General features: G+C 38.3%; 1 protein-coding gene across 1 annotated transcript; it reads right to left on the bottom strand.

Moving 5' to 3' along the window:
* Window positions 1-1,620: 1,620 nt before the first annotated feature.
* Window positions 1,621-21,796, bottom strand: LOC134790079 (lipid scramblase CLPTM1L). The gene is made up of 8 exons (XM_063760842.1): window positions 21,439-21,796; window positions 19,366-19,555; window positions 18,747-18,883; window positions 17,675-17,957; window positions 16,923-17,111; window positions 9,002-9,201; window positions 4,393-4,644; window positions 1,621-3,475 (listed from the first exon to the last, which is right to left on the bottom strand). Exons 1-8 carry the CDS (start codon window positions 21,705-21,707, stop codon window positions 3,382-3,384), a joined length of 1,614 nt encoding a protein of 537 aa, XP_063616912.1. The 5' UTR covers window positions 21,708-21,796; the 3' UTR covers window positions 1,621-3,381.
* Window positions 21,797-22,266: the final 470 nt, after the last annotated feature.

Raw genomic sequence — 22,266 nt, 5'->3', positions numbered from 1 at the left:
TCAATAATTGCAATCAAAAGTCCCGTCCCGGTCCCTTGAGACCAAAAGGCCTCTATAATTGAAATTTAGGAACCTCTATAATTGCAATTTAGATTTTAGTGATTTTCGTAATTTTGCCTCTGTAATTGACCACATCGCAACCAATTTTTTCCGCCACATGGGTTTTTTAAGGGTCAAAGTTGACCATTTTTCGAAATTCTCAATTTTCACAACTACTTTTCTAATTGAAGATATTATTCTGTGATGCTGAAATTTATTTACCAGTTTAAGAAACGCAAGGACATTATATTTTAGAAAAAAGTAACTCTTGATGTGAAATAGGGTTGCCATAGAAAATGTTTGAAAATTGCAAAAATTTGCCGAAAGCGTGAACATTTTAGATGGCCACCATTTTGTTTGTAGTTAGTTTAGCTAACTTTTGTTATACGATATAAAATGCTCATTTCATACCTAATCAAATAAATAAAGACGAATGTGGTTACCTATATTCTACATCAAAAGTTAGAGCACATTATGTACAAGCAGGAATTTTACCCAATTTTTTCCTTTGAATGGGCACTGCTCGGAAATTAACCTTTTAACCGCCAGCAATTTTTGATCGAGCGTGCTCGTGTCGCCACCGACAGTAATTGTACCACGCAGAGTAAGGTTGGCATAGTTACGGAAGTTATAAATGGGCTGTAAAAACCAAATCAGATCTTTGTCTTATTTATCAGACTGTGGCGAAATGAGCTGGATATGTAATGTCTTATATATCAGACTCTCGCGGTTAAAGGGTTAAAAGATAAAAAAAATAAACAGTGGTGGTGTAACACTTCTGGTATCATAAAGGTTATCCTCAATTTTTTTAATTAAATCAAAAATCATGCGGCACAGTTTTTGTTCCAAATTTGTCGATTTCAGATGGAATGGCCCAACTACGAATAATATTTCACAACAAAATATTGTTACTTACTTTTTAATTTTATATATTAATTACATAAAAAAACAAAAGGATTTTTAGCCGTTTCACATAAAACAAAAAAGTCGAGTCGGACTCGCGCCCGAAGGTTTCAAGTACCATCGTACAATTTTTTTCCTTGACCTACTCGCACTGGGCCAGTTTTTACTGTTTGTTGTTATGAATTACTTATATAGTTGCAACCCACAGACAGACAAACGGACGACCAGCCGGACAGTGGATGCTTAGTAATGGAATTTTGTTTGTCTCCCTTCGGGCCCGGAACCCTATCAACAGCTAGCTAAAGTAAGGACGCTAAGCACGCAGAATTTCATACATTGACCTGACATTGATCTCTATCGCACGCGCATAGGTGCTGTCCCGCCGATGATACCAGCGGTCACTGTGTGAGCGGTACAGCAATATCATAATGCGCGTGCGATAGAGACAGGAAATGGCCGAACAATGTACTAAATTCTTCGTCCTTATAGCGTTCGCGCCCTTAAGCCCCGTCTCCATATCGCGCGGCAAACTATCGAACATTGGCTCGCGAGGCAGCCGCGCGCAATGGATATACCGGGCTGCCGCGCGAGCCAACTCGATCTGATCGAGCCAATGTTCGATAGTTTGCCGCGCGATATGGAGACGGGGCTTTATATAGTGAATATTAAACTCTAGGCTACTGGACAGCATATGCTATAACAACTTAAATTTCAATTAAAATTTCAGGTATTCTATGCATTTATAATAATAATAAGTAAGTTATATCGTTGCGCTATTTACTAAAAATACACATTAGGCATTTCAATAAATTATTTTTACCATATATTTAACATAGTTTAGCAATTTACTTCCTAATTTTCTTTATACACTCAGACGCTAGTTCAAATTATTGCTCCGAAGATATTTCTAAATACTATTAGGGCTTATTCTAACGTTATGTTTACAGGAGTTTTGCGAATGATCAAGTAAGTATAACATATGCGTTAATCATATTAAACAAATAGTAATGGTGCAAATCTTTTTAGCACCTTAGACAGCCTCATTCACAGTTCATTGGAGAAATAAAGCTAATCTAAGCATAACCTTAATTAATAATTTCATTTTTCCAATCGTTTTTAGTTCATTGCACAAACTCAAAAAGTTTTCCTCTGGCACCATAAAATGTACAGTCAGAAACAAAAGCAGTTACAAAAAATGCTCGAAATATGTGCAGATTTACATTGTCAAGAGAACCCACTAATTCATAAAACTTAACAAGCCTCTATTACTTAGTTTAAAGTACCTTATTGTCTCTTTCTAACAAACACAAATGTTAAAGTGACAGACACAAGAACCAACTAACTATAGCTATTCGAGGTTTGCAAGGCGTTTATGAATAAAAACACTTTTTTTATACCACGTCGGTGGCAAACAAGCATACGGCCCGCCTAATGGTAAGCAGTCACCGTAGCCTACAACTTCAGACTCAAGACTTGTGCTATTAATTTTGAGCATATTTGAGTTATATTGCGTACCAATTTTGTTTGGTGACAGAACACGTACCGTAAATACAGCAAATAAATAACATTAAAACAATACAGTTTCGCTTATTCAATATTCATATAAACAAGCAGCCGTCTCCAATATTATAGGAATAACCAAATAACTAGCTCCTCTACTAAATTACATATTACCCAAGTCCGTGAGATGTTCAAAAAGCCATGGACGGCGTTCTTGAGTAAAAGGATCATTGCATGAAATTGTCTACCGTTTGTCCCGTACAAACGCAAATTTTCTGAGGATTTGCATGTATAAGAGTTTTCTTTTCTATGACAAATGGCCAAAAATATGCACAGAAAAATAATCGCCTGCTTTAAATGCCGAAAAAAAAGTCGCAACACGGGAAATAAAATGCGTTTGTACGGGACAGCCCGTGGAATGCTCCAAAAGAAAATTAATTTAACCACAAAGATAGTATTATAATTACCATAATTGACGCAGTTATATGACTACCTACCTTATTGCAATTAAATAAGGTCTACTCCGTCAGTCAAGTGTGCTGCTGTTAGTGCGAGAGAGCGTGAACGTCTTCAACAAGGGAGCTGAAACAGTCGCCGTTACCGAAACTGGCCGAGAGAGACAGAGTATAAACTTTAGCCATTCGAACACTTGATTTTTTGAACTCTATTACCTAGGTAATAAGATTGAAAATTGGTACCGGTACCGCCCATGATGCCGGCTGTCAATGTGCGAGCGTGATAGCAATCTAAATGCGCGTGCAATAGAGATAGCAACAAGCAGGTCAATGTACGAAAAGCCTTGTGGGAAGCGTCTTTTCTATAATATTATTATATTCTGTTCTGTGACTTAAACGTGTAAAGTGCGCCATGCTCAAAATGGTTTCACCAAATTCAAAATGATTTTTTGAACATCTCATGGACTATTTGGACTAATAAACCTTATTCGGCTTTTTCTTTCAGCGGCTCCAACTCTTCCGGGTTCTCGTCCATACTGACAGCCGAGTCTGTTCGCGATTTGTCCACCGGGTATAACCTAAAAACAACACAATGTCAAGCGAATACTTAAAACAGGCGTAGCTTATTGATGGAATGGCGTGATGAGGGATTTTTTAGCTTAGTACGAGTGCGCCGCGACAATCTCGCGGCAGAGATTGACTACCTGTTTTTTTATCTGTAGTTAGTAGAGGACGGGTAGTCGTTTCCCTCGCACGAAACTTGCGTTTGAAGGAATAACCATCGCGCGAATGGACCCTTGCAAATATCGTCGTGTTTCTGTGTGATTTTTTATGGCATTTCACCTTAATTAAAACTTGTGAAAATTCAATAAAAGGGTCGTTCTTAAATTATATGACTGCCGTCTGCCTCAACTCCGTCAAACTTTTCATACATTTAGTATGATTTGATGGAGTGTAGACGCAGGCATAAATCTGGAGAATGACCCAAAAAACATAATTCTCGCAAGCGTCCTCTTAAAGGGCTTGTACATGAAGGCGCGCCAAGGTAGGGCCACCACGGAGCTTAGATAGAGTATACATAGACTACATAGAGTAATATTTCAACCTACTTACCATCGTTGGTACAAGTACACGAGAAACACCAAGTCATCTCTAAAGCAAGCCACTCTATGCGCGGTCGGCATAGTGATGATGAACGCAAACACATCATCTATGAACGTGTTGAACGCCTTGTACATGAAGGCGCGCCACGGTAGCGCGGCCACAGAGCTTAGATAGAGTAATATTTCAACTTAGGTACTTACCATCGTTGGTATAGATACACGAGGAACACCAAGTCATCTCTAAAGCAAGCCACTCTATGCGCGGTTGGCATAGTGATGATAAACGCAAACACATCATCTATGAACGTGTTGAACGCCTTGTACATGAAGGCGCGCCACGGTAGCGCGGCCACAGAGCTTAGATAGAGTAATATTTCAACATAGGTACTTACCATCGTTGGTATAGATACACGAGGAACACCAAGTCATCTCTAAAGCAAGCCACTCTATGCGCGGTCGGCATAGTGATGATAAACGCAAACACATCATCTATGAACGTGTTGAACGCCTTGTACATGAAGGCGCGCCACGGTAGCGCCGCCACGGAGCGCAGTCGGTAGTTCACGAAGAGTTGGGGAAGCATGAAGAGGAAGCCGAACGCGTACACGCCGTTCACGACGCTGTGGAGCGCCCAGGAGTACCAACTGAAACAAGACGAATAAGTATGTGAGAAGTTTTTCTTTATACCACGACGGTGGCTAATAAGCGTACGGCCTGCCTGATGTTAAGCAGCCTCCGCAGTCTATGGGCGCTTGTAACTCCAGTGGATTCAAACTTCATGGCCTAGGCCGCATCCGGCACGCCGAGGCTGCACTCACCTCTTATGGGGCTCGTAAAGCAGCGAATAAACGGCGCCGGCGAGACAGCGGGTACAGCAGCATGGACGGGAACTTCACACGAGAGCGCGTCCGTCACGTTGTACCTTAACCCTCTACTAACTAATCTACTTTAATAAACTCAACCAGAATGGATTATAAATTAAGAAAAATAGATTAATTTGGCCATGTGATCGTCTAGTGAAATGAACCTTAGTACCCCTCGTCTTTTATGTGCAGACTGATTAGATTTGGATTCAAAATATTACCCCTAAAATACCCTATGTAATTGTAAATATTGCTACTGTAATTTATATATTATAATACGGTAGTGACCGTATGAAAAACAAAATCATATGAAGAATAAATAATAAATTATATTTTTTAGATTTTATCTCCTACCGAGCCCTACCGTGACCAGTTACCATGAACAGTAGTATAAGCCCTTGTTGTTTGTAATTATATTTTCCTTTTATATCCATTCGCTAACCTAGCTAGCTAAAGGAAAATATTTATATGTAAATGATGCAAATATTAATACGTACAAACACGCTTTATCTACTGTCACGCCTCGGATGAAGACGGGTCTCTAAACTAAATAATACCTATTTTATTTCGTTTTGTTTTGAATAGGTATTTCTAAGCACTATGTAATATTTACTTTTATCTGCGTTTCGGAACCTATTTTCAGACAACAAGAAACGCCAAGAAACTCATCTGGATATTCTTACTATAAATGTATGGAATATTGAAGCAATCGTCTATTAAACATGATTTAATACCCTTAGTTACCCCGATATAGAAAAGCTCAAATTGTCACTAGTGAACTGCTTCGCCTGTCACTAGCTCCCTATAACAAAATTATTTAGTATGTCCTCAAATAACTTTGTTCCCCTATCTCACCCAATATAATAATGTATTACCTTTAAATCATATCTAATGTACGAGCCTCAGTAACCCATCCATATGCTACTGAAACTAGACTTTAATTTTATTCTGTATTTTAAAACAGTTAACACTCTAATGATTTTAACACTGTGTGTAACCAAAATATATGTGAGAGAATAAATAATAATAAAGAAATAAATAATAAATAACCCTAACTCCCAAATAATGACTCTACCCTAACTCTACCCCAATGTCCCTATTCTAATGTGTAAATCTAGAGGCGAACCTCTATCTTTACAGGGAGGAGTGTGTGTAAGAGGGACCCTAATTTAAGCTGTAAACGTTCGGCCGACAAAACCGAGGTATTGCAAACCCTAGTGTCTGTGTGATTGCCTCCCTCCGCAGTGTAGGCCGTAGCCAAGGGTACTGACGAATAAGGCGCCCTATTCCAAATATAAAATGTGAATATATAAATATATATAACAAGACCACGCTTCTTCAATTACCAACAGATTTCAGTGAGTAAAGATTACTCTTAATGATCCACACGTGAGATCCTCACATCCCTCTGTCAGACCTTGAAGAGAACGTAAGAGGTATAATCGTCACCTGTGTAGGTAAAAAGGTTGACGCCAGGCCCCTCTCGCGACCTGGACCTAACACTCTACTGGATTCCCGGAAAAGCCTGTTTATCACCGCTAGGTTAGGCGTTTCCGGTTGATTGACCGTGCAATCAGACACTAATCTGGCTCTAAAACACAAAAAACACCAAAACACACGTAAGTATTTACACTGAACTAACAATTGAACAGTCTGACAAAAAGCAGCATAGTAGCTACGTAAAGTCAAACATCCAATCGTCAAAATAACACCTTTGTTTTAACGTCTACGGGCGAGCCAGAGATCGTGACAATCCGACGGACAAAAATAGAATAACCAGTTCCCAGCTTGGCGTGGGGGTATTTATAACCATAAAAGACATTAACGAAACGCGTTTGACGCATTTGACGCGTTAGGCGCACTTCAATATAAGATCTTTGTTATTTATTTCCTTTAAACTCGAGTACCAATCTTGAGTAGTTTTAGCAAAGAGATGTGCTTTCCATAAGACAAGTAAAGTCAAAAGAAACCCCTTGCCTCGGAAATCAAGACAAAGTTACTCTCTAACAGATGGCGCCACTCCCTTGATATTAAACAATTCTAACTCACATCAATGTAAAAAAACACGGATCAAAGCACATGACGATCCAAAATTAATAAAAATCATTTATGTCTATATGTAAATATACAGGGTGGAAAGGCACGACGATCCTTCCCGGAAGTATTAGGTCGTTTAAGTGATACAGAGACGATTGGTAATGGTAAGAATCGTTAATTGAGTAAAAAATAAAAATAGCAAATTTACTACTTTTTAACTGTGGTGACAACCCTATAGCATGTGCACATCACGGCTATAGATTAAGGATCTCCGTCGGGAAAGCTCGGGACTTTACACTTTTTTCCGATCGTTGACAGAATCGCAATGATGTATGAATGTCGCATAAATGTCAAATAAATCAAATGAATGCAAAAATATTATAAACAATTTTATTACTTTCTTAGATAATTATTTTTTGCCAATATTTAACACTATCTTCTCTTCACATACGGTGTTCAAATGTACCTCCGTGTCTTACAAGGCCGCCGCAGCCCGTTCCCGAGTATGTCGATGCACATGCGATAGTGTATGCTCTTCGTCATTTTTCCTCCGCAGATTGTCCTCCGCAGAAAGCACCAATTAGCCTTTGTCTCATTTCGTCCGCAGTTTCACATTCCGTTTGGTACACCATATCTTTTACACAGCCCCACAAATTTAAATAGCCACGAGCGTCTAACAACGGCATTTTTATTTGAAAAATATGACATTAAATAAGTAAAGTTCAATGAAAATTTAATTTCAAACTGATGTTTGTTTGACGTCTGATGACGTCTTGTCTTTTTCCTACCACGCAAGAAGGTTTGTTAGTTTGGTATTGAAGAGTATTTATTCTTGATTTATTCTAATGTTCTGTTTTGCACTCGGGTTTTGCATGTACATTTGGTGCATCAAACACAACCTACTTATAATAAAAAAAATTTTTTTTATTATTTTAGACAGTTTCTATTTATTCGATAATAATTTTGTGAAACGTGTTAAGAAACTAAAACCTTTTTATCAGTCAAGGAAACCAGAGATATTTATAAGACGATTGCGTACTTTTGAGTGGTTGTCAATGTCACCATTTGAACTGTCGTTGTAAACAATGTTGTGGTTAGTATTATTAATATTAAGGAATAACATAACTACTTCATTCAAGTATTGAACAAGTGGAACCACTAAGAAATCGAAAATCCTGCAACGATTCTTACCGTGTTGTAAGCAGACCTAAAAATGGTTAGATGGCAACAAATTAGCATAATTTCCTGTCGTATACTGATTGTTTACAAGTAAGTTCATTGACCCTGTCACCTGTTAGGGTTAGAACAAAGTAGTTTTTTGCATGGATGTTTAAAAGGCCATATTTATAAACGGTTGCCCATATTAAAATAGTTTCTATGGAGAAAATATAGAGCTTAGGCTAAACTATCTCCCATTTCCGGAAAGGATCGTCGTGCCTTTCCACCCTGTATAAGTTTTATGGATATTTTTATACATTTTCATCTTTAGTTTCAATACTGCGTCAACAGATGGCAGCATAACCTTCGCGACTACAAAATTCACCGACAGTAATTCTCTATACACATTCCATTCTCTTTGGTTTCAGCGAATCACTTTTTCTGATTAATGGCCCACTACGAAACTTGACTCTGTTAAGTTTTTTGTTTGTTGTTTCGGATTTCTCGTGAGAATGTTTTGTTTTTATTTAAAATTAATTTACTGAATGCATACATTATAGTTACTTACATGTATTTATTTTAATTAACATTTGTACATAATAATTGAGGTTTTAAAGTTTATGAAAATATTATCGATTGATCAGCTGTGTCAATCATTATTTATGTTAACTAGATCAGCTAGTGCGTCTAGTTACAACGTCGAGGCCGCACTCACCTCTTGTGGGGCTCGTAAAGCAGCGAGTAAACGGCGCCGGCGAGACACAGCGGGTACAGCAGCATGGACAGGTACTCCATGAGGCCGCGTCCAGCACGTCGAGTCCGCACTCACCTCTTGTGGGGCTCGTAGAGCAGCGAGTAGACCGCGCCGGCCAGACACAGCGGGTACAGCAGCATGGACAGGTACTTCATGAGGCCGCGTCCGGCACGTCAAGGCCGCACTCACCTCTTGTGGGGCTCGTAGAGCAGCGAGTAGACCGCGCCGGCCAGACACAGCGGGTACAGCAGCATGGACAGGTACTTCATGGCCTCGGCGTCGGCGGCGGCGGTGCTGCGCTCTGCCGCGTCCGGAACGTCGCGCCATACGCGAGGCCGCCAGCCCGACCAGGAGACACGCACGTGGAGGATCTTCGTCACCTTCCATAGCTGGAAATGCAAACAGTGCCGGATTAAGACATTTTGATGCAATAAGCATTACTAACCACACAATTTACACACACAACAGTTACAGGGATCATTCATTTCATTCTAAAGTTTTTGGTAGATCATATATGTGGTGCCATAATCAACTATGTACTTAATTTGCTTATTTATGAATCTGGCAATCATTGGAAGTATTGAAACCAGAATTAATGTGCGATTGCATAAATTATTTGCTTTTCTAACAGTATATTCCTTAACCGTCAGCATCATTCTAGCTCTGCGATATTAAGTAGTCTTACTTTTACCTATCATTTCATTCATTCATTGACTACAGCAAAGCTTTCGATTCTCTACTACATAATAACATCTGGGAAGCATTAGTAGATCAAGGGATTGAACATAAATACATTCGACTGATCAGGAACGTATATAGGAATAGTACAGCTAGAATCCAATTAGAAAAGAAAGGCAATCCATTCAAAATAGGAAAAGGCGTCAGACAGGGAGACCCCCTATCTCCAAAACTATTCTCGGCGGTACTAGAATCAATTTTCAGACGACTTAATTGGCAAAATCTCGGGATTAATGTGAATGGTGCATTGCTGACGCATTTAAGATTTGCTGACGATATATTCGCTGAAACACCTGACGTCATCAATCGAATGATAAAAGATCTTACGTTAGAAAGTGGAAAAGTAGGGTTAAAGCTAAATCCCGAAAAGACTAAGATGATGACAAATGGAAACAAAATTACGATACAGTTAGACAACACCGAAATCAAGTACACCGATGAATACATATATCTGGGGCAGCTCATAACACAAGAAGAACCTATGCGCAAAGAAGTAGAGCGAAGAGTGACGAACGCCTGGAAAAGATACTGGAGCTTAAAAGAGGCTATGAAAGACAAAAATCTGCACATAAACATCAAAAGTCAACTATTTAACACGTGTATACTACCCGTCTTTATATATGGCTGCCAATCATGGAATTTAAATCAGGAAATGACCAGAAAACTCGCAACCTGCCAATACGCTATGGAAAGGAGTATGCTAAGTGTCAAGAAATCAGATAGACTGGGAAATCATGTCATCAGAAATAAAACAAAAACCATAGATGTAACACGGGAAATGAGAAGACTCAAATGGAAATGGGCAGGGCACATGATTAGAGGTAATGATAAATGGAGTAAGAAACTGACAGGATGGTACCCCAGGAACAGCAAAAGGAAGAGATGTAGACCACGGAAAAGGTGGGACGATGATATTAGAAAAGTGGCAGGAGTAACATGGAACAGAGTGGCTCAAGATAGATCGGAATGGAAAAGGTTGGAGGAGGCCTTTGCCGATTGGCAAACAGATCTACAAAAAATAAGCAAGAAGCAAATACTAGAATAAGTTTTTATGTTTATCTTTTGTTTGAATCAGTTTAATGTTATTAGGTTAAGTGGATCTGAATAAAAGGCTATATTATATAATTATTATATTCTCTTTATTCAATTAGGGTCTTAGGTTAGGGTTTTACAATGTGAGTATAAAAGTAAAATATAAAAACACTTACAAAACATAACAAAAATATATAAACACATTATAAAAAACCTAACCTAGGGTGCCGCCGGCAGCGGGGCAGGGTCCAAGCTGCCGGTGGTCAGGGCCGCAGAGTGAGAAATCGACGTACTATACGCGCCGTGTCCAAAATTACCGCCTTCTGCATCTAACCCTTGATCCAACCACCCAGCGAGAGTCTCTCTAGGTGTTGGTCGAGACTCTTCGCTATGAGACCGTTCGCTGACACGACTATAGGAACAATGATCGTCGAGTCAACATCCCACATAGCGGTTATAAGTCTAGGTCTAGGTACTTGCTGGACTTGTCCTTCTCGGCCTTCACGAGATTCTCATCATGGGGGATGGTGACGTCGACGAGCACGGTCCGGCGCTGCGATCGATCTATCAGCACGATGTCAGGCTTATTGGCTACAATAGTCCTGTCAGTGATGATAGATCGATCCCAATAGAGCGTGGCACGACCATTTTCGAGAACTGGCGCAGGTGAGTACTTGTAGTACGGCACTTCGCGGTCCACAAGGCCGTATAGGAGGGCAAGCTGCTGGTGAATAATTCTGGCTACGAGGTTATGTCTGTGCAAGTACTCGCCGTTAGCAAGATGAGAACAACCGGAGATAATATGCCTGAGTGACTCTCCGGGACGGCGGCATGCCCGACAAATGTCGACCGTACCGTCCTTCAGGATATATCTCCGGTAGTTATTCGTCATGATAACTTCGTCCGCAAAAGCACAGGCAAAACCCTCGGTTTCTCCGAAGAGGTCCCCGAATCGTAGCCAGTTCACCGACGCGGGTAGGTCTACATCGGGTCCCATGAGGGCCTTGTAGAACCGCCCGTGTAGCTGCTTATCCTTCCATACCGCCTTGCGGTCCTCGGTGCTTAGTACTACTGCTTATTATATTATTATTATACTTTTACCTTTTTATTATTATATTTTTTTTTATAGGTTCAAAATAATGCGTGTGTAACCAGGCGGTTAGCATAAGTTGCGTTCTCACGCGCGAGTCCATACCTACTTGAAGTTGCGTTAGATGTATGGAGTCGCGCGCGAGAACGCAACTTATGCTAGACCGACAGGGAAGACTAATAGGAAGGGAACGGGGAAAATAAAAGTTTCTTGGGTGAAATACCTATCTTTGTTATCTTTGTTACCTATCTTTGCCCGGTGTAGAGAAAAAACTTACCTATTAACTACAGCAGACTATACCTACTAACTACAGTCAGTAGCAGAAGTAGCTAAGCAGGCTGCAGGGTGCACAATAGTAGATTGTTAACCAAGGGATGAAAGGCACTCAATTACTGCCGAGGTAGTTTGGCGCTCGAACGCAGTGAGAACGCCAATAGTCCGAGGCTGAAATGATGCCTTTCACCCGAGTTAAACACTCTACTTTTCATTTCGAATACGAGGAAAGTAAAATGCATGTGTTTTATTAATAACATGACTAAGTATAAATTTTTATAGTATTTTTGAGGGTATTTTCAATTAACAATTTAGGCAAAAGTATCGTTATTAATGGAATGGAGAGTCAAATATCAGAATGGAAATTGTATAACAAATCCATTTATACCCAAATTTCAATTGCTTATCGTAAAAAAAATTATAAAATCATACTTGGAACCTAAAATGCTCTAGTGCAGAAACGTATCATTTTCTGCACACCTTTTAGAACAACAATGACCCTCTTGAGTCAACAATGACGCATGAGAAATGAAAAATAAATAGAATACAACTTTCTTTTTAAGATAATAAGAGCGCGATTGCCGATTAATTACTTGTACGGCAGACTGTATTTTTTCTATATTACCAGCACGTCTGTATTTGATTTAGTTGCACATGTAGAGCAGCGACAGAGTTGATTCATACAGAGTAATCCATCTTCAAACTAAGACGCGAATTATACGAGTACGATGCACGCTACTCTCCGCTGACTTGGATTTGTGACTGCTAGACTTATATCGACCAGGATATGGACCGTGATTACCTTTTGTATTGTTATTGAAATATCGGGACCTCGAAAACAATACAAAAGGTAATCACGGTCCATATCCCGGTCGATATAAGTCTAGTGAATCATTCAAAACTATTTGTGACTGCTCGTAGGAACCAGGTGCGTTCGTATGTGACGTGACGATTCTTAAACAGCCTGAGATATGTTACTGCAATTGTTCCTATACTATACAGTGGCAGCGACAACTGATGCGTGACGTATATGACACGTCGGCCTGAGAAAACGGTTTTCATGGTGGGTAGCGATGTAGGTCATATCCCATATAGGTAGGTTGTTCTATACGTGAGGTTTAAACAAAACAAAACATTGGAATAACCCTTTGTATTGAATATATCGCTCCTTGAGAAACATAACGTCATTATCCGAAAAATGGGGTTTTTGAGTTAGTAACGCCATCTAGTTCATATAATCGTAACGCACGCAATACGAAGACACCTATCGCCCTAGCTCTATTAGAACCGCCAGAGGACGGTAATGTCGTTATGGCGAATAGAGGGAATACCTATGCGCCTGCCTCATAGGAACAATGTCATTAAAAGGAAGAAATTTGTGGAAATTTGTAATTTTTTGCTTAGTGACGGTTTGCTATGAGATTCAATGGTAAGTACGTCAATTTTCATAAGAAATAGTGTATCTATACGTACTATGTCACTTTGAACTTATAATATGGTATCAAAATCAAAACTCAATTTTAAGCAATATTGTACTTTTCCCTTTAAGGACACTTGTACTTTTGCATTTTTTAACGTTTTGAAATAAGTAAAGTGACATTATACCTATAATGACAGTATTGCTTAAAACTCAAAGCCATAATGCTAACTAAAAATAAAAACGTACTGTTCTTTTTCTTTAAGTGACATTGTGATTTTAAGAAACTGACGGGAGTTTTAGCAGGTCGTTCGTCATTATCTGTGTAGTGTCAATTTGCTAGCTTAGTTTACCATAGCGACACTTGGTGTGCTTAAGTGAAAAATGTCGTTTTAAGCTTAAAGCCACTACAACTGGTACAAAACGCTTATAACGGTGTGGTTAATGAATGTCACTCGTTGTTTAATGTCACTGTGTTGTATTTGTTCAATAAGGTTCATAATGGGGTTGTATTATGGGTACCTACTAGACGATTATTTATAATTAGATAGATATAGCCACATTACGAGCCCTATTGAACTAACTGTGTATGTGTAAGATTCCCATATTTATTTATCCCATACAATATTATTTATGTGTTGTGTGATACTTTTTCATTAATCAAAAATAGCAAGTTATTTTTGAGATGTCTATTATGTTCCAATTTTATTTCTGACAAGGTGTCACAAAACACACATTAATTATTATTATCACTACCTATTAATTACCCATAAAACTATTGTTCTGTTACAGTAGAAAATGTCTCAACGCAATTCAAGACAAAAAGGTTTAAAGCTATTTTAATAAAGTTAAAACTACTCTTTTAGTTGATACTGTTAATAAAGTTAATTATACAGACGATTACGAAGAATTCGTACCCCCTTCAGAAGAGCTAGTTCTAATAATGTAATGTGTCGCTTGTGAGTTTTTTTGTTGTTGTTTTTCCGGGTTGGTTTCATTTTTCTACTGGCTGTTTCTAAAATATTTATAATATTGTTATTTTGAATTTGAACTTCTGAACAGGGCCGTCTTAAACTGTGTTGGGGCAAGAATTTCTTTGGAAACTAAAGAAAGCGAATTAAACTAACATTTCTCTACCATGCTCTCCTATTTTTTATAGGTAATCAAATAAATATGTTAATGTCTTTCCTTCGAGGCCCCCTGAGGATAGGGCCATCCTACGTCGGCCCCGTGTGCCCTTATGGTAAAGACGGTACCGCTTCTGAATGTGTATTTGTGGTATATTCTTAGAAGGTGTCAAAATTACTTCTTAATTCTAAGTTAAACTGATCGTGATTACAAATAAGAGTGTGTCTCTGTTTAGGTGTTTTACTTTTAAGTCTTAAACTTTATTTTTGCTCTCACGGGTCTGTGATCGGAACTAAATTTAAACCTATTGATTGTACGTACCTACCTACATAAATAAATCTCTATTCAAACTTTTGTTAATAAACTTGTGTAATTAAATTTTATAAGTAGTCAATTTCGTGTGTGATATTCCGCCAGGTGAAGCCCAGGTCCAGCGACTTTGAGGTTTTTTGAGAAAGAAGGAATTACTTACGTTCATGTTTTGACCGAAAGCAAATGGAATAGGCCGAGAACTACGGTCGTTTCTGCTGCCAAGGCCATATGTGGTCCAACTATGTCGGCATTATCCAATCTGTGCTTGATCTGACTTTAGCGTTGAAATCACCAAGGACAATGGTCCATGTTTCCAGCTTTTCGTCGCTAGATTTAATTAGAGGGTCATAATATCGTAATGCTCTTCAATCTTATCATGGCAATGTGTAGATGTTGATGCGTAGGTTTTGATTGGGGTTAATGTAGACTTTGGGATTTGGGATATACTTAACGTCACACTGCAGCCACCTTGTCGGAGTAATTTGATAATCCGACAATGTTGTCCTTCCACTTCTTTTTGATGTTTTCGGGGGCCCTTGCGGATACACTTCGACCCATAGGGATCTTTTTGATGACAAACCCTACTCCATATTGTCCGCTGGCTGTTCCAAAATGGTAAACGGTTCACGCCCTCTCGTCGAACTTCTGACAACCCCACAACGTCCCATTAATTTCTTTTATGCCGTGTTTCAGTTCAGGGAGACGCTCTTCGTTTATCAAAGTGCGGCCTTTATAGGTGTTGGAGTTCTTTTTTCTTGCATGGGTTATTAAAATCTTTTTGTGGGTAGGATCTTCCGTCCGGGGATTCTTAGCACCACTTTTACAGGGCACTTAGCGCCGTAACGAGGAGTCGTACATGTCAAATGAGATTGGACCATAAGCCCATCATGCTGGTCCAGTGCGGGTTGGTGGATCGCCAAAGGCTCGTTTGTTATTCAACAGGGTGACCACGAGCAGGAGAGGCTGGCTTGGGATCCGTAACATGTCATTACAGCCCCTTACATCCCATCCCCCGATTATCATCCTCCCCTTTGTTTATTTACTTTGGTAATTTTTGATCGTAAAAATATGCCCAAACAAAACAAGCTAAGAATACTATAGTTTTAAAGAAAAAATAGTCTGGTTTTCTTATTTTTTTGGGACTGAAAGTCGCTTACTGTAATAAATATTAATTGGCATCTATGTAAAATGGTTCTACTTGCGCTTTTTCATTGAAATAAAGGTTAAGTTACTTCAAATAACTGGATATAGTGTCACTTTTCCAGAAATTTAATTAATATTGCGAAGCGGTCATGTGACATTAAGCAAAAATAAACGGAAAAGTGACATTACAATTTTCTTTTAATTGAATTATCTCAGAAATTAAACAAAAAAACCACAGTTTACTCTAATGGCTAACAAGCTTAGTTAAAAATCTAACAAAACATAACAAAATAATCTTACTTTTATCACTAATACGGCAGTTTTAGACGTTTGAAGATTTCGAAAATTTTAAAGCTCTGTACCCAAAAAACACGTTTTTCGCTTAATGACACTGTGTGTTTCTCAAGGAGCTATATGTTATATCAATTTAATTAATGTAAATAAATACTTCGCCGTTTTATTTTTTCGTACAGTCTCGGACTTAAATTATTTGAACCATTTAGGATTTACGCTACTTTGGTAGTTTTATAATTACTTAGGTACCGACATACGCCATGAAATGCCCAATATAAAGAAAACCCTAAAAGGCTTAACAATTTGTTGTATGTATAGCTACTACTTATGTAACTGGTGGTCTAATTTTGAAAGGATTTTAATAATTCGTGACTGTACGTACCTACTCTTAACATCGCATACCGATTTACGTAACTTATACTTACAACAGTGATTGAATATCCAATATCCTCCTGACCCCAGCTAGCACCAACAATACCATCAGCAGCAGGTGTGTTCTTCTACTTCTTCTAGAAGGTAGAAAATGAGGAGCTGCGAGAACGGCAAGCTGGATCAGACTCACCTCAAAGACCGCGCTGAATTCAGCCGGCACCAGCACCAGCAGCGACGTCTGCTCGTCCAGCAGATAGAAGATGACTAGCTGCGACACCACGCCAGAACACAGCGAGCTTCAGTAGTCTCACCTCAATGACTGCGCTGACGCCGGCCGGCACCAGCACCAGCAGCGACGTCTGCTCGTCCAGCAGATAGAAGAAGATGACCAGCTGCGAGAACGCGCGCCATAGCACGGTGCGAGTTGAGAGCCCGCCCAGGGAGCGCTTGCTTCGCCAGAATGACACATCGTTCTTGAATGACAGGAAGTCGAACAGTAACTGCAGGGAGACGTAGTCTGTTATATAAATTTCGTCATCTTAAGATAACGAGTATAAGATATACGAGTATATACATATATGTTAATTGGGTGGACATAAAAACATCTAGAACAGCATATCAAAGTCAAAGGGAAATATTTTATTGCATGCATGTATCGGGTCCAATTTAGAGTGTTGGTTGTTGGTGTTGGTGAAAAACGCCTTTAGTTGTCCTTCATTCATGAAGGTAAGACAAGAAAAAAAGTGTCAAGGCGTCGGTCCAACACATGGTGAAAAGTATATCAAGGTGATAAAGTTGTGGTTTTCATTATTATGAACGCATAATTAAACCATGAGTAATGAAATGACGTCAATTAAAATTATTTGATCAACTGATCCATATTACTCAAGTATATTTTTCAATAAACACATCCTATGTTTGCATATTATTAGGGACGTAAAGAGGCATCTGAATAAGCAACTATCATCTGCAAAGATGCTGTGGCCAATGATGAAAGTGGCATCTGAATAAACATAAGATAATAACAATGTTACAAACAATACTAATGTCACAATGTACTTACATGACAACTAGCAATCAAAAGTGTTGCAGACAGCAGGTACAGGTTGGTATCAGCGAAGATCCCCTTAACATCATCAACATCTTTGTCAGTAAATCCTAGGTTATGTAGTTGTTCCAAAGCCAGGCGGACATGTAGGGCCAAACGTAAGGAGCCATATGAGGACGGTGACACAGTGACAGTTATGTTCACTTCAGAACTGCTGCTGTTTAATGGCTGAAGGTTTGACAGTCGAGATTTCAGTACGTTGTGCTGAATAATCGGCAAGAACTTACGGTTGCGTAACCTGAAAGAAATGTGAGATTAAGGGTCGGTTGCACCAAACCATCTGTCACCGTTAAAGCGTTTGCTAATATTATTGTAGTGTTTCATAGTTGACTGCTGAGTGATGTTAATCAGTCCGCTAAATGTGGTTGGTGCAACTGGGCCTAAGTTGATGATATTTCACACTTTGTTTACCTTAAAAGTAATTGTATAAAATACCTTTTAGATTGTTGATAATTCCTGACATAATTTATATTTCTAGTGGATTAAGCCTAGTCATGAGATAAATAAATAAATGATGGACAATCTTACACAAATCATCACTAGTCCCACAGTAAGCTCAATAAGGCTTGTAAGGGTACTAGATTATTAATTACTAAATAAATATTAAACAAAAATCAACCTTATTTAGGTATTAATATGGTACTATGGCTATTAACTTGTGGTAGTAATTAGCCAGTTTTGCTTGTCACCTGACGATATATGATATATAGATACATATAGACACTTATACACATAGAAAACACCCATATCTCAGGAAGAAATATTGGTAATAAACAAACACACAAATAAATGCCTTCTCCAGAATTCAAATTGGGGACCTCCACCTCTGTAGGCAGGGTCACTATGGACTAGGTTAGGTTAGAAGTCAGATACCTACTGAGATATTACTAAATATGTTACTTAGTTACTTACTCATTTACTTAGTTCGTTACTTACTCATTTACTTAGTTAGTTACTTACTCATTTACTTACTTAGTTAGTTACTTACTCATTTACTTACTTAGTTAGTTACTTAGTTACCACTTACCTTATGTAAGAGTACAATTCCCCAGGTATTTTGTTAGCTGGAAGATTTAAGTTGTCTGTAAGAACAGACAGAGGAACTATGGTGTTTATATGAGCTATGGGCTTCACATTTTGAACCTTTGGTTTTTTCTCTTCAGTCTGAAAATTGAAATATAATCAGTATTTTACAAAAGCGAATGTCGGAAAATATTTTTACAATGAATACAAACATAACTATAACATACATACAAGCAAACCTAAAAAATATTGTAGCTCACTGGCTGAACTACCAAGTTACAAGGTTTTTTTTTTCAAACTTTAACTTTCAAAGATTTTAATGAATTAGGTACTTAATAGAGAGAAATAAGTAAAAAATTAACTAAAGCCACTCTTGTAATTAGTAGTCAAGTGTTACGATAGACATTCCATATTTGGTAATATAATGCAAATTGTAATAAAATAAGCAAAATTAGTTATCAATGTCAATTCATTCACTACATACAATTTTGTCAACTTTACACATCTACATTCAAGAGTGGAATTACTATTTTACTTATACTCAAGAGTTTTTAAGAATGATTCAAATCTATCAAGCTATCTATTCAAGCCTTCTAAGAAAGCTGTATGCTTAAGTCTCTTACATTTTTGTTTAATAAATTAAATGTGGCAGCTTGTGGTTCAATAAATGTGATCAGTGGCAAGGTATGCAATGTTTCTGTTCTAACGATGTCATCAAACTGCTTGTACAACCGGTCTTCATCAAGGAGAACCGCATGCATGAACAATGTGCCATTATTACGGGTTCTGCGAGGAATTATCAATGTGACATCACTGTAAAACAAACAATGTTTTGTTAGTTAACAGAGGGCAGTTATTCCACTTTCCATTAAAATTTTGTATAAGAATTTTGCTGAAAGTAGTTAGGTATCTTTGTAGGCTCTAGTGGAATATGCAAAACTTAATTGGTTAATAATGAGCTATAATTTATGTACAACTAGCAACCCGCCCTGGTTTCACACGGTTTAACAAATTATACACCTAAAGTACCTAAACCTTCCTCAAGAAACACTCTATTGATAGGTGAAAACCGCATGAAAATCCGTTAAGTAGTTTTTGAGTTTATACAAAGAGAGGGACTTTATTTTATGTGTGTACAATCAGGGCCGGATTAACCCTAAGTCAAAGTAGGCAACTGCCTAGGGGCCCCGCCTCGGCTAGGGGGCCCCGGCGGCTCAGCGCACACCAAATAAAATTTTGTACCATAGGGTCAAAATTCATGACTAAATGTTTTATTCTTATAATAATGAGTATGCTTTGTTATTGTTTTTTTCGATGCATTCTTTAAATTAATGAAATACTGTAATAAAATTGAAGCAATACGTTACAGTTTACGGTACTGTTGTAAAGTTGTAATAATAGGGGTTTTCAGGAAAAATGGTTCACTTTTTTTCGAACAACTAACAACTTTTGGGTTATTTTGACTCAGAATCACGAGGACTATTGATTAAAACAAAGAAAAATAAAGAAGACGAAAGTGTCCCCAGTTTTTCATAGGAATGCTCGACCAGCCTCGCTTTTTACCTAAAATTACCATTGGTTTGTGTTCCACATCTCCTCTACTTCAGCTTAGCCTTTGGTCTCGCTTTTTAATACAATGGACATTGGTTCGTGTCTGTACTCAACTATTTATCCTAAAGCCTGATGAAGCACGGCTTTGACTTCGCATGAAAGCTCGCCTCACTGGGGAACTTCGGACTTTTAGGCTCAGATGAAGATCGGTACCCGGCCTTTTAACACGCTTTCACAATATGCGATATTGTTAACAAAAAATTTCGCGCTCGCTGCGCTCGCGATTGTTTTTGGTTCTTTAATTGACCCTGTATCTACATGTTAGCTTGACTGGTGAATGAATAGAATTTGACCAAGAAAAGTCCGCAATGATTTTGATAGCATACGCAGTGCAAGTGTTATTTACAGTTTAAATTCGATTGTTATTTATACATCATAATTTTCTTAGAAGTTTTGACGTTTCGCGAGTGCTATCAAAATTGTTGCAGGCTTATCTTGGTCTAACTCTAGTACTTAATTTAAGTAATTTTAACATATGGGAATTCTTTATTATTAGGTTGATTCTAATCATGTGGCTCGGCGTTTGGTCTTATGGTCGCACAATCGCTGTTCAGTCTCGCAAAATATTAACTATTGATAAAATCAACTTTGCGGCACCAGTTGAGCTTAGCCTTTAGCCTCGCTTAAAATTTGCCATTAGAGGTAGGTAGGAAAGTGACGCTGAAGCTTACATCTTTGGTATTCCACTGGGAATTGGCCTTAAGCCTAAAGGGCTATCCCCACACTTGACGCGACGCGGAATCCGCAAAAACCAATAGAATAAAGCTTTATGTCCACGCAATAAGAGCGAAAAAGACATCGTTCGATTTGGATCGGCTCGGCCGACGCCTGAATATTGAAATTAAAAACGCAAATATATTTCCCTGTACTGAATATGCTGTGTGCAGAATTGACTGTAGGGGGCCCCGAGCATCGCACTGCCTAGGGGCCCCGGCATGCTTAATCCGGCCCTGTGTACAATAATTATTGGTTCCATTATCCGTAAATATATTTATACAAAATTGTTTATTAAAAAAAAATTGGTTTCTCTAACTTAAGGTTAAAAACAAACGAATAACGATGATTAAGGATGTTTAAACACTCACATAGAAGCCGAATTCCGGTAGTCGAAATTCACCGAAGTATGCACCTTTGTCACCGCTTCTGTGGCGGGATCACCCGCGTGCGGATGTTCTCTAACAGAGGTGTAAAGAACTAAATGCTGTACTGGATCTGAAGCTAAATAGGAACTAAAACATCGTTCGCCACGACTACATTCGGGCGGTATGAATATTTCGGCTAGAGTCCATATCGTATTAATAACATATCCAGCAAATATTAAAGTTAATATCAAACTAACTGAGATGTATTTCATCACGAAATAATTTATAAAACTATTACTATACAATTGAATTTAATTTAGCAGCCTCTCGCTTTCTGTATGGATTTGTCAAGTTGAATTGAAAAAATTGACATGACATTATTGACGATTGAATTGACGTTGGTTGAATGACAGCTTTAGTTTGACATTTCGGGTACGTTCGCAATGTTCGCATATCAAAAAAAGTGTTATTTAAGGGTGAGTTATACTTTCTTTAATTTAGCATTTATTATAATATTTATAATTTTTACAATAAACCTGTTTAGAAAGTGATATGAATTATGGATTTTACCATTATTATGTTAGTTCGTAAAATCTGAAAGTATAACGCTTAATTTATTTATTTTTAGTGTATCTTAAAATTGTGGTCGCCCTATTTCAAGTCTAAACAAATATCCAAGGAATAGTCAGAGAATCGCGAGAATCTAAAATTATAGTTCTTTATCGTTTGAATATGCAAGAGCGCTAGAGAGGCAGGCAACGAGCAACGAGTAGTATAATATATGAGGCAGGTACCGAAACTTCGATTTCATTTTTTGCGGTACGCCCTCAG

The sequence above is a fragment of the Cydia splendana genome, chromosome 4, assembly GCF_910591565.1.
Source record: "Cydia splendana chromosome 4, ilCydSple1.2, whole genome shotgun sequence".
Lineage (NCBI taxonomy): Eukaryota > Metazoa > Arthropoda > Insecta > Lepidoptera > Tortricidae > Cydia > Cydia splendana.
This window is presented reverse-complemented; position numbering and strand designations above follow the sequence as displayed.

Excerpts from the sequence above, each read along its gene's own strand:
- LOC134790079 (XM_063760842.1), bottom strand. The coding sequence starts at position 21,707 with ATGAAATACATCTCAGTTAGTTTGATATTAACTTTAATATTTGCTGGA. Across the intron at positions 19,556-21,438 it reads TACCGGAATTCGGCTTCTAT|TGATGTCACATTGATAATTC; the intron begins GTGAGTGTTTAA and ends TTTGTTTTACAG. Across the intron at positions 17,112-17,674 it reads TTTTGATTGCTAGTTGTCAT|TTACTGTTCGACTTCCTGTC; the intron begins GTAAGTACATTG and ends GTCTCCCTGCAG.